Source organism: Ceratotherium simum, chromosome 5, assembly GCF_057802395.1.
Source record: "Ceratotherium simum simum isolate JZ-2026a chromosome 5, ASM5780239v1, whole genome shotgun sequence".
NCBI classification, from domain to species: Eukaryota; Metazoa; Chordata; class Mammalia; order Perissodactyla; family Rhinocerotidae; genus Ceratotherium; species Ceratotherium simum.
The window spans coordinates 40,805,751-40,819,808 of NC_141904.1; the positions used below are offsets into that span (position 1 = coordinate 40,805,751).

At 44.1% G+C, this 14,058-nt stretch overlaps 1 protein-coding gene across 1 annotated transcript in view; it reads left to right on the top strand.

The window, feature by feature from the left end:
- Window positions 1–14,058, top strand: part of ITGA9 (integrin subunit alpha 9) — a 331,030-nt gene that overhangs the window by 158,414 nt on the left and 158,558 nt on the right. Inside the window, exon 16 of the mRNA XM_004419499.3 lies at window positions 7,163–7,312. Coding sequence (XP_004419556.2) covers window positions 7,163–7,312 — 150 coding nt within the window. The remainder of the gene's footprint in view (window positions 1–7,162; window positions 7,313–14,058) is intronic.

Below are 14,058 nucleotides of genomic sequence, written 5' to 3' on the forward strand. Positions count from 1 at the left end.
ATTCTGTATATGGGATGCTGCCACAGCGTGGCTTGACGAGCAGTGCATAGGTCTGCGCCTAGGATCTGAACCTGTGAACCCTGGGCTGCCGAAGTGGAGCGCGTAAACTTTACCACTACACCACTGGGCCGGCCCCTAAGCAAATATGTTATTTGAAGAGTAATTAATGCTTTCTTGCCCTTCCTGAGCACTGATGCTTGCCAGAGGATCATACATTTCAGACTAATAATAATATCCATTTCCATAATATGGTATTATATATAAAGTAATATGTAATCATAATTGAAATCTCTAATCTCATTGGGAAAATTTCAGAAACAAGATATGCTGATTTGCTCACTGCTTATTTCCTGCTCTCATGACAGGATTTCTGGAGTTCTTTGAATTCAACTCTTTTTAGAGCTCTGTCTAGTCAATGTTTATAACTGCACTCGTCCCAAGATAAAACTTTGTCTCCTCCCATTGCAAATCCTGTCTCATAAGACTGTTGTAGTCAGTCATGCTTTGTGTGTTTCAACAAATTTTGTTTAAAATTGTTTCTAGAATATTTTCCCTTGGTTTTAATTTAAACTTTCATTTGTTTATTTTTTAATTTATAACACTCTAAATGAAATACACTTGGCCTCAGTGTATTCTCTTGTGAAGTGGGAAATAGGTTCTTGCTATAATAAGGATTCGTTTTGCAATAGGGCAGTTTTTACAGATTTTCCTATCAAAATTGCCACTTAAAAATTATGATAATAATAATAGCCACCATTTATTGCTCACCTATGGTATGCTAGTCATTGTGCTAGGTGTTTTCTATAATTACAAAGATTAATTATTATATCATTATAAATATGTTATACTTTCACTGTGGCCTATATGTCTCTTAGGTTCATTTCTGAATTTTCTATCTTTTTTCCACTCCATGCTTCAATCTGGATGTTTCCTATTGACTTACCTTCTGGACCACTGGTCTTCTCTCCTGCTGTGTCCAGTCTACAGCTAAACGTATCTTCTCGTCTTCTCAGTACCTTAACCACTGCCTACTGCTTGGTTTCTTAGTCTCTTAGCCTCGTGCTGCTGTGGAATCAGCAAATGCCTTGAGAGTAAATGTGGTGTAGAGTATTGGACTCGCCTCAGTATGCTTCCCTTCTCTTTGGGATCTTGGCCCTCAAGTCCTGGCTGCCTTAGTAACCCTGAGCTTTACCTTTTGTCTTCACAGACTCCTAAGACTGCCAGAAACTCAGCTCAGAAACTCAAGAACTTGGTCTTTTAGCCACCACTTGACATTCAGTTTCTTAGCTTCTCCTTCCACACTGCTTACAAATCTGTAAACGGCTCAAGGGAAAAGTGCCACTACATATGCTGGGGTCACCTCAGTGTTCCTTCCTTCTCTCTGGGACCTTAGACTCTGAAGTCCTGGCTGTCTTGATAGTTCCCTGATACCTGTAAACAGCTGTGTGTGTGTGTGTGTGTGTGTGTGTGTGTGTGTGTGTGTGTGTTGTCCTGTTGTCCAGCTTTTCTAGTTGTTCTCAGTGGCGGGTGGGGGGGTAGATCTTCAGTAAGTTACTCTATTACTAGAAATGCAAAATCCTCAGTTTGCTTTTAAAAGAAGATTCAGGCTTATGACAATGTTAAACTCATCCATATATAACATTTTAACTGCCGTTCTAATCATTATGATCATAGAGATAAAGGAAAAGGCATTCCACTTTTGAAGATGTCTCATTTCTAGGAGTGCCAGCAAGGTAATTGTAGGCAGAAGTAGAGTTGGGTGTAGAAAGCAGAGAAATAGTAAGAAAGGATACAGGATGGAGGGGACAAAAAGATCACATGTTTGGAACAAGAAAAAACGCTGAGGCCTCTTTAAAAAACACTTGGAGGGTTTTTCCCAAACCAGTTATCTGGCTTAATGCTAGCTGCTTATTTGCTGACCTTCTTTGTTCTTTGCGAATTTAAAGTGAGGTCAACCCTTCCTGTTTTCACTTAGTTTACCACTGTGGCTGCTAATTAGCTGAGGAAGATGAAAACCTTTCCTTGGGGAAAGGCAGCTGTGAGGTAGGTTTCTGATTCAGATGGCTGGGTGGGAGGTGCACGGTGCTCAGGTCCTGCTTATGCAGGGTCATAGAGCGAGGCTTGGAATCGAGTCGTCCTACTATTCTCCAAATAGTAATGCACATCTTCCTTTGGCCAGGGAGATGGAGTCTTGTGATTAGATGCTACTTATACGCACCAGTGAAAATTACATAGTTCCACAAGTGAAGGAGACAAAAGACTTGGGGGCTTCTGACTCTGATAACTACCTAGACACTCCGGGATAGCAGGACAGAGGGGCCTCTCCTCTGGTAGAAACCCTTGCATGGGTGGCACCTGCCTGTCATGGGCATCCCCTGCTGGATTTTTCATCTGAGTTACTTCTATTTCATTTTCAGAGCAAAGTAATTAATGAGAAGGAAAGCCTGAAGGGCTCTCCTTGAAGGAATGGGAGTCACTAGGATGATGCCTCAGGCATATTTCCTGAGGTTCTTACTCCCTCTTGTCAGCAGACCCTGTGAGGCCCTGCAGTCCTCCCTGCGGGCCCCAAGAGAACATGTCTGTGTGTGAGGTGAGCTGAGGAAGGAGGAAGACATAGTCCAAAGGAGGGCAGAGCCCGTCCCTGGAGAGATGTGTGAACAAGCTCCTGGTATGGGCAGAGGGCTTGTGGTGCATCTATATGAGCCAGTACCAGGGAAGGCTGACCCTGGACACTGGGGCAGGGGAACAGTTCAGTGGAAGAGAAGAGGAAGCATAGAGTTTTAGGCTCAAATCTCAGTGTATTTGGGAGATTCCTTGCGGAGTTAGAGTTTGGAGACAGGAAGGAGATTTCTGTGTTGTAACAAAGCTCAGTATGTCCACACCTAACTCAATGGACAGCTGTTCCTTCTCCTGGTTCCCCATGATATTGAGTGGCTCCAGTGTCCACTCGCTCACCCAAGCTGAACCCTGGAGCATCTTCCATAGCTTTCTCTCTCATCCCCCACGTCCAGTCACCAAGTTCTATCCTAAATCAGCCTCATCACCCCTCTTCTCCCTCTCCACTGCTCCGTCCTGGCTCAAGCCCTCATGATCTTTCCTGAACCCTTATCGCAGCCTCCTCCCTTACCTGCTTGTCCCCAGTCCTAGCCCCATCAAGCCACTTCCATGCTACAGCTAGAGGGATCTTTCTAGAACACAGCCTCCTCACTGGCCTCCCTGTTTCTAATCTCACCCCTATCAATCCAAGATCTCAGAGGGATTTTTTTTTAATAACACAGCCTCTAGCATCACCTTACCCTCCTCCCAGCTCTTCCTAGCGTTTAGGATGAAGTGAACACAACCTGCAAGTCCCCCTGAGATCTGGGCTCACCTTCAGCCTCCTCTCCCCCTGCTCCTGCCCACAGCCCAACCTTCCCACCTTTGGGAATCACATACAATCCACTGGACACCCCATGCCCTCTCCACCCTGCTGGACCAGCCATGCCTGCTCTCTGGCTAATATCCTTCTGTCTTATGAATGAGCCCAGGCACCTCCTCTGGGAAGCCTGCCAACCCTCAGTCCAAATCAGATGTCCCTCATCTGTGTTCCCAGAGCCTCCTGTGTCCTAGTGCGTGTGGCACTAGACTGTCATTGCTCGCCTGCTTCCCCTGAAGCTCTTTCATCTCTGTCTCCCCGTGGCCCAGCACATTGCCTCACATAAAGTAAGCACCCAATAAATTTCAGATTGAGCATATGGTAAGTTCCCTATAAAACCTCGGCTGCTGCAAATTCTGCCACCAGTCTGGGTGTTCTCCATGCAGGCTCCTTTCAGTTTTCAAAACAGGAGACTACTGTAGATTCTTAGCAAGAAAAGTTAGATTCCTGCCTTTTGGTCTGTCAGAATAAGTGTGTGTTCAACTTTAGACACTTCAGTTTGTAGTGGTGAATTTTTTTAAGCAGTAAAATTTCAGTGATTCTGGTCTGTGCCAGGACCCTAAGCCTCTCTATCCTGAGGAGTTCCTCCACTTAATTGCAGTGCTGAGCTGAGAGAAGTTGCACTTCCAAAAATGAAAAGGAAACCGCTAAACGTTGCTGCTACTTATCCTTTGCAGCTCAGAGAAAACAAACACAGGATGGGAAGGAGGGGTTCTCCTTTTGCGAGTGTTGGCTTGTTTCTAATTGCTGCATCCTCCTCAGCCCCCACCCATGGCTCAGTGTAGTTTAGGTCCCTGTTGCCCAGAGCTACTGGGACATGTAATAAGAAGCTGTTTTTCAAACTCCTTAGTTAAAACAGGTCCCTGCAGTCAGTGCCAGAGTATAGCATCCACACCCATAGATGTCGGAATTTGTTACTCATCCAAAATAAGCTGTGCCCTGACTGAGGCTTCCCTCCACGGCAAGCATGGCTTGAATGGCTGCACGTTTAGAAAGGGCCCTTCTTCAAGCTCCTATTTCTTTCTTTCTTTCTTTTTTTTTTTTTTTGGTGAGGAAGATTAGCCCCGAGCTAACATCTGTTACCAATCCTCCTCTTTTTGCTGAGGAAGATTAGCCCTGAGCTAACATCCGTGCCCACCTTCCTCTACTTTTTATATGTGGGACGCCGCCACAGCCTGGCTTGACAAGCGGTGTGTAAGTCTGCACCCAGGATCCAAACCTGCGAACCCCAGGCCACAAGAGTGGAGTGCGTGAACTTAACCACTACACACCAGGCCGGCCAGGCCCACAAGCTCCTATTTCTTAGTTATTTGTCATTTATTCACATGCTTCCTTGTATGAGAAACATTTCCCTCCCTTGCCCTGTATCCTCTTAAGAAAATAGGTAATATTTTAGGGTGATGTCAGAATCTAAAGCGTTTGGGATGATTTTTAAACAATGTTTTGTGGACTTCAAGGCAAGTAGTTTTGCTTCTGGTTCTAAGACTGAGTCTGGTTCCACCACTTACTGGTTTGGGGATGGAGCACAACTTATTTGAGCTCCTGAACCTCTGTTACCTCATCTGTAAAATGGGAGCAATAATCCACCAGCTCAGGTGTTATGCAGATTAAGTAAAATAATGTCTGTGAAGAGCTTGGCCCAGGTGTGTGTTTTGCTCCCAGAAAGGACATGGGTGTTAAAGATCTGTTCCTAAAGTCTGAAGTTCAAGAGAATTTTCTGGAAACAGTTTATTCAGAAGCTCCCCCATCACTTCCCTGTGAGGTCCTGTGTTTTATTTATGCTGAATGATTGAATCTGTTCCCAGCTGAATGCTCTCCTGAGCACAGATATAGATCATCTGCCGGTCACTCGGGCTCCCACCCTGGAGTCATCTCTGCCCCTTTGCCCTGTCCCCCCACCCCACTGTCAGCAGCCACAGGCGTGGCCACATCTGCCTCCCATGCTGCCCCGGCCCGTGTGCCATCTCTTCTCCTGGGCTCCTGTGGGAGATTTCTACTCTGCCCTCCAATGTCTCTGAGTATGTTCTACTCAACACCTGTGCCCCGAGGAGCTCTGAGGAAACACAGGGTTCCATGACTCAATCAACTTGGGACCACCCTACTCTTTCTCAGAGGCAGTTGCAGTAAAAACAAACAAAACAGAATAAAAACCCTCTTAATTTTGTTTAACCTGGTGTCCCCTAGACTTATTTGATCATAGACAATGATCAAATATTTTATTACCGCCTCCTGGGGAACTGAGGTCCATAGAACCCATATTGGAGAATGTTGCTACAGTTTGTGGATGGGCTGCCATCCATTCGCTCGTTAAAGCAGCTTTGAGTCCAAACATTGGTCAATAAGGGCATCTGTAGTAATATACGGTGTGCGGTTAAAAAGGAGGTGGTAGAACTCCATGTACTGACGTGGAACCATCTCCAGGATATATGCCAAGCAAAGAAGCAAAGTACAGTGTGTGATGAGCTACCATTTGCCTGCATATGCTTGGTCTGGATGAATACCCAAAAACTGACAGACATGTCTGCCTATGGAGAGGGGAGGAGTGGGAGCAAAGTCCTCACTGTGTGCCTCTTGGGAACTTTATAACTTGCTACAGTTTTGAACACAGAACTAATCTGCTCCAAATTCCACCGAACTTCACACAGAGAGTAGTGTGAAGTCCTTGGCTCTGCTCCTGGCCCTGTGGTTGGCCTTTGCCTGCCCGCCCCCTTCTTTCGCTTCCCAACAAGGCCATTCCTGCTTCCCTACTGGCTCCCCCCTCCCATCTCTCCCATGACAGGTGCAGAACAGTGGGGACTAGGCTTATTGGTGCCCCTCAGAAGCCCACGTCCCATAGAACTTACTGGCCCACCTACCAGCCTTACTCCTTGTCTCTAACTCTAACTTGTTAGACTGGGGACCTGAAGTCCTTGGGAGGCAATACACTTGTGCAGAAAGGCCAGGAACTCCAGAGTTGAACAGATATGACTCAAAATCCTTATCAGCCTTGTGGCCTGGGAAACTTAGCCTTGCAGCTTCCTCTTCTTTTTCTGTACAGTGGAGGATAATAAGCCCCAGCTTACAGAGTTTGGGCGTGGCACTCATCTCTCTAGAACACCTAGCACAGTGCCTGGCGTCTGATAGGTGTTCATCATATATTTGCTTTCTTCTCTTCCTTTCCTCTTCTTTCCTATTGTGACTATAAACCTATCATTCCCTTGGGTCTTAAAGTCCTTGGTACCAAAGGAAAGAACACAGGGCCGGAAGTCAGACTTTCATCCCTGGCTCCACTGATGACTAACTCTCAGAAGACACCGGGCCTCTCAGTGTCTTTGGGTCTTCTGCCCTAACACAAAATCCATATTAATATCAGTGCAAAAGAGCTTTGATCATCAAAACAACATGAATGCAAAGGGTTAGCGCTGGAGTGTGAGTGCAGATGCTCTCTTGCCTGCCAGCTAGCTTGTAAGAATATTTGGAAGATGAGTAAAGTAATGTCTTCCATATGCTAAAGAGAAGATGATTTGGCCCCATGCAAGGTAGAGTAGAAAACCCCCACTTGTTAACAGAGTGACCTTGGACAAAACATTCACTGCCCTCGGCCTTGGTTACTTCACCTAAAATATGAAAGTAATAAAATCTTACCTCACAAGGGTAGCTGTGAGGATCATATGAGGCAATTCATGTGGAAGGTCTTTGTAAACTGTGAAATGCTCTACAAATGTCAGCCAGTGTTAGCAGTTAATGCACGTTTGTTTATTGTTTCAGCGGAGAGTGCAAGACGTCATCAGTCCGATCGTGTTTGAAGCAGCCTACAGCCTAGGTGAGCATGTGACTGGAGAGGAGGAGAGAGAACTGCCAGCTCTGACACCGGTGCTCCGCTGGAAAAAGGGACAAAAGATTGCCCAAAAGAATCAGGTCAGAACCTTAAAGCTCACAACTGAGACCCAAGGTGGCAGGTGCATATGGCAGAAGTAAAGGTTCTAGCTGCCTGGGAGACCGTGGCCAGGGCATACCTCCTCTCTGGGCCTCCCTTTCCTGATCTGCAAAATGATGAAATATATGATCTTTGGGATTGCTTCTAACAACCACGTGATTTAAACACATTGAGGCTATTCTCAAGCAGCTGGAAAACTATAACCCCTTTGAGGTCATGAACTGGCCACTTGGCCCCTGAACTTGCCCCTTGTTCCTAGACTGTTTCCCGAGCTTAGATCAGCACACAGTAGGTGCTCAATAAGTGTTTTATTGGTGGGGTCATGAATGGGGTGAAGAAGCAAGGACTTCATCTTGCTAGAATTGGTGGTTGAGTTAAAAATGCCCAACCCAAGTGTCCCTGGAAGCTAGAGCACTGTGGTGCAGGTGGGCCATATGTCCTTTCTGATGCTCATCAAATTCCAGGATGCGCTGCTCTGTAGAGGAGCTTCAGAGCAGTGTTAGGTGCAGGCCATACGAGGTAGGAGTGAGCCTGTGAACTGAGTCTGTGCAGCAGCATTGGCCTGTCTGCCCTGAGCCATCTGTGAGATGTGCAGGGCTGACTGCTATGCAGGAAATATGTAAGGAATCTGAAATCCCAAGTTGGTTTTAAATCTTTCCTTAACACCCAACATTGCCACAGATCCAGGACCATGGGGAAGATCAGGAAAAACTTTTTTTTGGCTAAACCACACTCCTCTACAGGGTGAGGGCAGAGCTGTGGAACCAGCCACTAGCCCCACCCTCCATGGTTCTTCTGACTGCTCTGAATTTAGCAGAAAACTAGCGGTTCAGTGACCCACACCTTGCAGATTAAAGTTGTACACAGGACCACAGAGAAGGATTTGGGGTTTGAGATGTCCATCCAGATGTTTAACTAAGTGGTGAGATTTTTATCAAGGCATCCCTGTTTTCTCCCAAAGTCTCTCCCATGTTGTCTTGGGTCAGGTTCTCTAGGAGCAGAGCCCCGAGACAGGGATTTGGGAGCATGTGGTCTAATGAGGCTGTGCTCTTGGGAGAAACCTGTAAGGAAGTGAGGAAGGGGAAGGAGCTCAGCAGGGATGTGGTCTCAGCTAAAGTCCAGCCTTGGCCTGAACTGGGGACTCAGGAGCATAAATTACACTGAAGAGTTGTCTTCTCCTTGAGGCAAGGGGGCTGGCCTTTTGTACTGCATATTAGTCAGCTATTGGCTGGCTGTAGGGTGTGGAAGGGGAGTGTAACGCCCTTCAGCTGAGGACAGTTCTTTGGAGAAGGATGCAGATGTGAGCCATTAGCTGCCTGCACTCACATCAGCTGGAGGATGGCAGCAGCAGTTGTAAAGGGATCTGGGCAGGGCTGCCAGTGCACATTACAAATATATACAACCTATTGGCAATGCTTCTCTTTTGGTTGCTTCTTTTGCATTCAAACATGAACTTCTTTCAAAACACAAGTGCCCTAGAGGGTGGCCAGTATGTCCTGCTAGTCATTGATACTTGGAGCAGGCTCTGGGGGGCGGTGAGAGACTGGGAGGACACTGGGTGTCTAAGTGGGTGGGGCAGAGTGGAGGGGTTGGCCTTAGGGGGAGGCACGAAGCAGATGAGGAAAAGAGGAGAGGAAGATAAGATGAAGAGGCAGAGCAGGAAGCTGATGACTTCTACCTTGACTGAGAAGGAGAAATTGATGTCATCTCCTGACAGTGAAGTGGGGTGAGAAGTCAGGCTGGGGACTTGGTAAATCAGCCTGATCGAAGTCAGAGATGCAGGGACAGATTAGTATTAGAATGCTGTTCTTGGTCACTTCTGGTTCGAGATGTCTGACCAAGCACGAATATTTACGTCTGTGCTTCCTGAGACCCCGTGACGATGATTGTACATGGATAAATAGTAATAGGAAGGAGAACACTGTGGGGGAAGTGGTATCAGCCAGTGAAAGAGTCCAGTAATTTTTGGGAGTAAAAAAAATTGAAGAGTGTTGTTGGTTGAACCTTGGACTATGCATAGAGGGCTTGGTGCCTTTCTACACGTGGATCTGGAGGGGCTGCGGCCACAGCCAGGCCAGCAGTTATAGAGGGTGCAAAAGTGAGAAGAGAGGCTGAAACAGGGAAGGGGGGTTTTGAGTGAAGGTTAGTATGTGGAAGAGGTGACTTGCCACCCCTGTCCCTACCCCTATATACTTTAGGTATGCAGAAGAGCAAGCAACCAGGCATTTTCTTCTCTAAAGAACTGAATAAATTGCTTGAGATATAGTGTGAGTGGGCTGGTTCCCCAGAAGAAAGCCTTACTTCTGGCATTTGGAGCCTCCAATGTAAGAGCTAGCATCCCCTGCCATCATCCACGTGACCACAGCCACAGATTTTCCAATCAGCTCTTTTACCTTATTCTTAAATATGAATAGACGATCAAGGAAACCTGAGATTGGGGGTGGGGGGGTGGGAATGTGGTATATGAAAAAAAAAAGACCAAAATAAAAAAACAGAATAAGTGACTTGGAAATAAATTATTCAAGGGCTAGTAGAGAGTATACAGATTTTAAAACCACCTTAAACTCTGTAATAAACACAAAGAGATTTAAGAATATATTACATCCATTGGAAAATGGTTGGGGGCCGGCCCCGTGGCTTAGCAGTTAAGTGCGCACACTCGGCTACTGGCGGCCCGGGTTTGGATCCCGGGCGCGCACCGACGCACCGCTTCTCCAGCCATGCTGAGGCCACGTCCCACATACAGCAACTAGAAGGACGTGCAGCTATGACATACAACTATCTACTGGGGCTTTGGGGGCAAAAGTAAAAAAAAAAGGAGGAGGATTGGCAATAGATCTTAGCTCAGAGCCGGTCTTCCTCAGCAAAAAAAAAGAGGAGGATTAGCATGGATGTTAGCTCAGGGCTGATCTTCCTCAGAAAAAAAAAAAGAAAGAAAATGGTTGGAATTCTATTTCTTTTTAAAGGGAAGAATCAGAGAACAAGGAAAGGGTTTTGAAAATTAACAGTATGGTTGCAGAGCCAAAAACTTAGTAGAAGGATTAGAAGATAATGGTAAGAAATCTCCCAGTAAGCAGAGCTACGAGACAAATAGAAAAGAGAGCTAAAGGATCAATCTATAAGGTTCTATATCCAAGTAATAGGAATACCAGAAAAAGTAAACAGAGAAAATGAAGAAATTATAAGGAAAATAACAGAATGAAATTTCTCAGAATTAAAGAGAAACACTATTTTTTAATTTAAGGGCCCACCAGCTTACAAGAAGGATAAACCAAAAACATCTTAGGTACTTCATTTTGAAATGTCACTGCTTCTAAGGCTGAAGCAAAATTCTAAATGCTTCCAGGACAAGGGAGTACAGGATGGTGATAGTGAGGCGTGTAAGTCAGCTTACAACAGAATTAGAATCATGCTAAGTAGTCCATTAGACTCCTTATAGCAAGATTGGAAGCTAGAATATGGTGAAATAAGGACTTCAAAGTTATGAGCAAAAGTGACTTTTTTGTGTGTGAGGAAGATCAGCCCTGAGCTAACATCCAATGCCAACCCTCCTCTTTTTTTTTTTTTTTTGGCTGAGGAAGATTGGCCCTGGGCTAACATCCACGCCCATCTTCCTCTACTTTATGTGAGATGCCGCCACAGCAGGGCTTGACAAGCTGTGTGTCGCTGCACGCCCGGAATCCAAACCTGCAAACCCCGGGCCACCAAAGCGGAGCCCATGCACTTAACCGCTGTGCCACCAGGCCGGCCCCAAGAGAAAGTGATTTTAACGGTAGAATTTTGTGCTTAGCCTAACAGTCAAGTATGAGGTCAAAATAAAGTCATTTTTCAGATAAGCAAAGACCCAGAAAGTTTACCTGCTTAGTAACACTTCCAAAGAAATTACCTGAGATGCACTCCAACAAAACAAAGGTGACAAGAAGGAGCAAGATGTAAGATACAAGAAATGGTAGAACTAACACCCAGAAGTCTAACAACAGGAAATCCCAGGATGACAACTGAGCCACAAATCTAAAAAACAGCTGATCAACCGACCAATGAACTTCAAGCAGAATGAATCCGGTAATAGACAGAATGAGAAGAAAGTAGCAAATATTCAGGATACAGCGTAGATAGACTATATGTCTTCTCTAGAAAAGAAAAAAGAAAGGCAATCACAAACTTACAGAAAAAAATAGAAATATGCTCACTATGTCATGGTTCAAATATAAAACAATGGTGAGATTTTGAGCAAGTAGAAGAGTATAAGGAAGAGAAGGACCTTGATACTAGAAATATTTTCCCTTAAGTAAAAGCTGAGTATTCCAGGAGTTTAATTTTGCACCTGTAGAGGAGGATATGTAATCATGACATTTGTCTTGGCTCTACTGTGAATAATAATCATATAGCCTTTATAACCTTAGCACTGTTTATTGGTTTTCAGTATTTACAGTCAAGCCCAAATCAGAGCTATGGTTATAGTATGAAATGTAAATATCATTAAATTTGACCGTATAGAGGTAAAAATAGAATGTCAGAACTTCTCTTAATATCTTAATTTTTTCAATTGGTGAGTCAAGAGATATTGTAAAACTTGATGAAACAAGAAATAGCTGTTTATTACTTAAAATTGCAGAGGTCATCAGTAGAGCAGTACTCCTTAAAGTGTGATCACCAAACCAGCAATATCAGCCTCTTTTGAGATCTTGTGAGAAATGAAAATTCTTGGGCCCCACCCCAGACCCGTTGAATCAGAAACTCATGGGGTGGGCCCCAGCAATGTGTGTTTTAACAAGCTGACCAGGTGATTCTGATGCAGCTAATGTTGAGAACCACTGCAGTAGAGGAGCTTAGAGTAATGATTTGCCTGTCAAAATTAGGAAGGTGGAGGAGAGGGGGCCATTGTGTAAGTGAGATAAATTCTTGTTTATCATGGCAGGAATTCGGTAAAATAGTGTCTAAATCTGATAAATCAAGAAGTAGTAGTATTGGCATGTTTTCTAGAGATATGGAAATGATCATCAAAAGAAACATAAATGGACATGGATAATAGTGGTTGCCCCTGGAGAGCAGGACTTACTGTAAGGAGCTGTATGGCAGGGGGTCATTATTTTTTTAACCATGTGATTCTTTGGTTGAAATTAAAATGAAAGAAAAATATTGTCCTTAGATTGGGAAGATTGTCAAGGAGCCTGAGAAAAATTCTGAGAGAGCGATCCTTGCTTATTCTCCCTTTCCTGATTATGGGGGAAAAAAAAAAGATAATTTAATGGTCTTCCTCCATGTGTCTTCCAGATGTTGGCTCAGTTTGAAGGGAAGAAAGATTCTGAGAGCTAGGCCCCCTCCAGGAAGCAGAGGTGATTTTTAACCTGTGTATGTATATATAACAGCTCCACAAAGAACATGTAACCTCTTTCATAGGAAGGAATAAACTCATCGGAGCTCTTGAAGTCATATTGCCAGATAATCTTAGGATTTATTTATTTATTTTTTTAATTTTTAAACAGCTTTATTGAGATATAATTTATTTTATTTTATTTTTTTTGTTTGTTTTTATTGCAGTAACATTGGTTTATAACATTGTAAAAATTTCAGGTGTACATCACTGTACTTCTATTTCTGCATGGACTACATCATGTTCACCACCAAAATACCAACTACAACCCATCACCACACACATGTACCGAATTATCCCTTTCACCCTCCTCCCTCCCCCCTTCCCCTCTGGTAACCACCAATCCAATCTCTGTCCCTATGTTTGTTTATTGTTGTTATTATCTACTACTTAATGAAGGAAATCATACGGTATTTGACCTTCTCCCTCTGACTTATTTCACTTTGTATTATACCCTCAATGTCCACCCATGTTGTCACAAATGGCTGGATTTCGTCGTTTCTTATGGCTGAGTAGTATTCCATTGTGTATATATACCACAGCTTCTTTATCCATTCGTCCCTTGATGGGCACTTAGGTTGCTTCCAAGTCTTGGCTATCGTGAATAAGGCTGCAATGAACATAGGGGTGCATGTACCTTTGCAAATTGGTGTTTTCAAGTTCTTTGGATAAATACCCAACAGTGGAATAGCTGGATCATATGGTAGTTCTATCGTTGATTTTTTGAGGAATCTGCATACTGTTTTCCATAGCGGCTGCACCAGTTTGCACTCCCACCAGCAGTGTATGAGAGTTCCCTTCTCTCCACATCCTCTCCAACACATGTTGTTTCCTGTCTTGTTAATTATAGCCATTCTGACGGGCGTGAGGTGATATCTCATTGTAGTTTTGATTTGCATTTCCCTAATAGTTAGTGATTTTGAACATCTTTTCATGTGTCTGTTGGCCATCTGTATATCTTCTTTGGAGAAATGTCTGTTCAGGTCTTTTGCCCATTTTTTAATTGGGTTGGTAGTTTTTTTGTTGTTGAGATGCATGAGTTCTTTATATATTTTGGAGATTAAGCCCTTATCAGAAGTATGGTTTGCAAATATCTTCTCCCAATTGTTAGGTTGTCTTTTCGTTTTGTTGATGGTTTCCTTTGCTGTGCAGAAGCTTTTTAGTTTGATGTAGTCCCGTTTGTTTATTTTTTCTATTGTTTCTCTTGCCTGGTCAGATGTGGTGTTTGAAAAGATGTTGCTAAGACCGATGTCGAAGAGCGTACTGCCTATGTTTTCTTCTAGAAGTTTCACAGTTTCAGGTCTTACATTCAAGTCTTTAATCCATTTGGAGTTAATTTTTGTGTATGGTGTA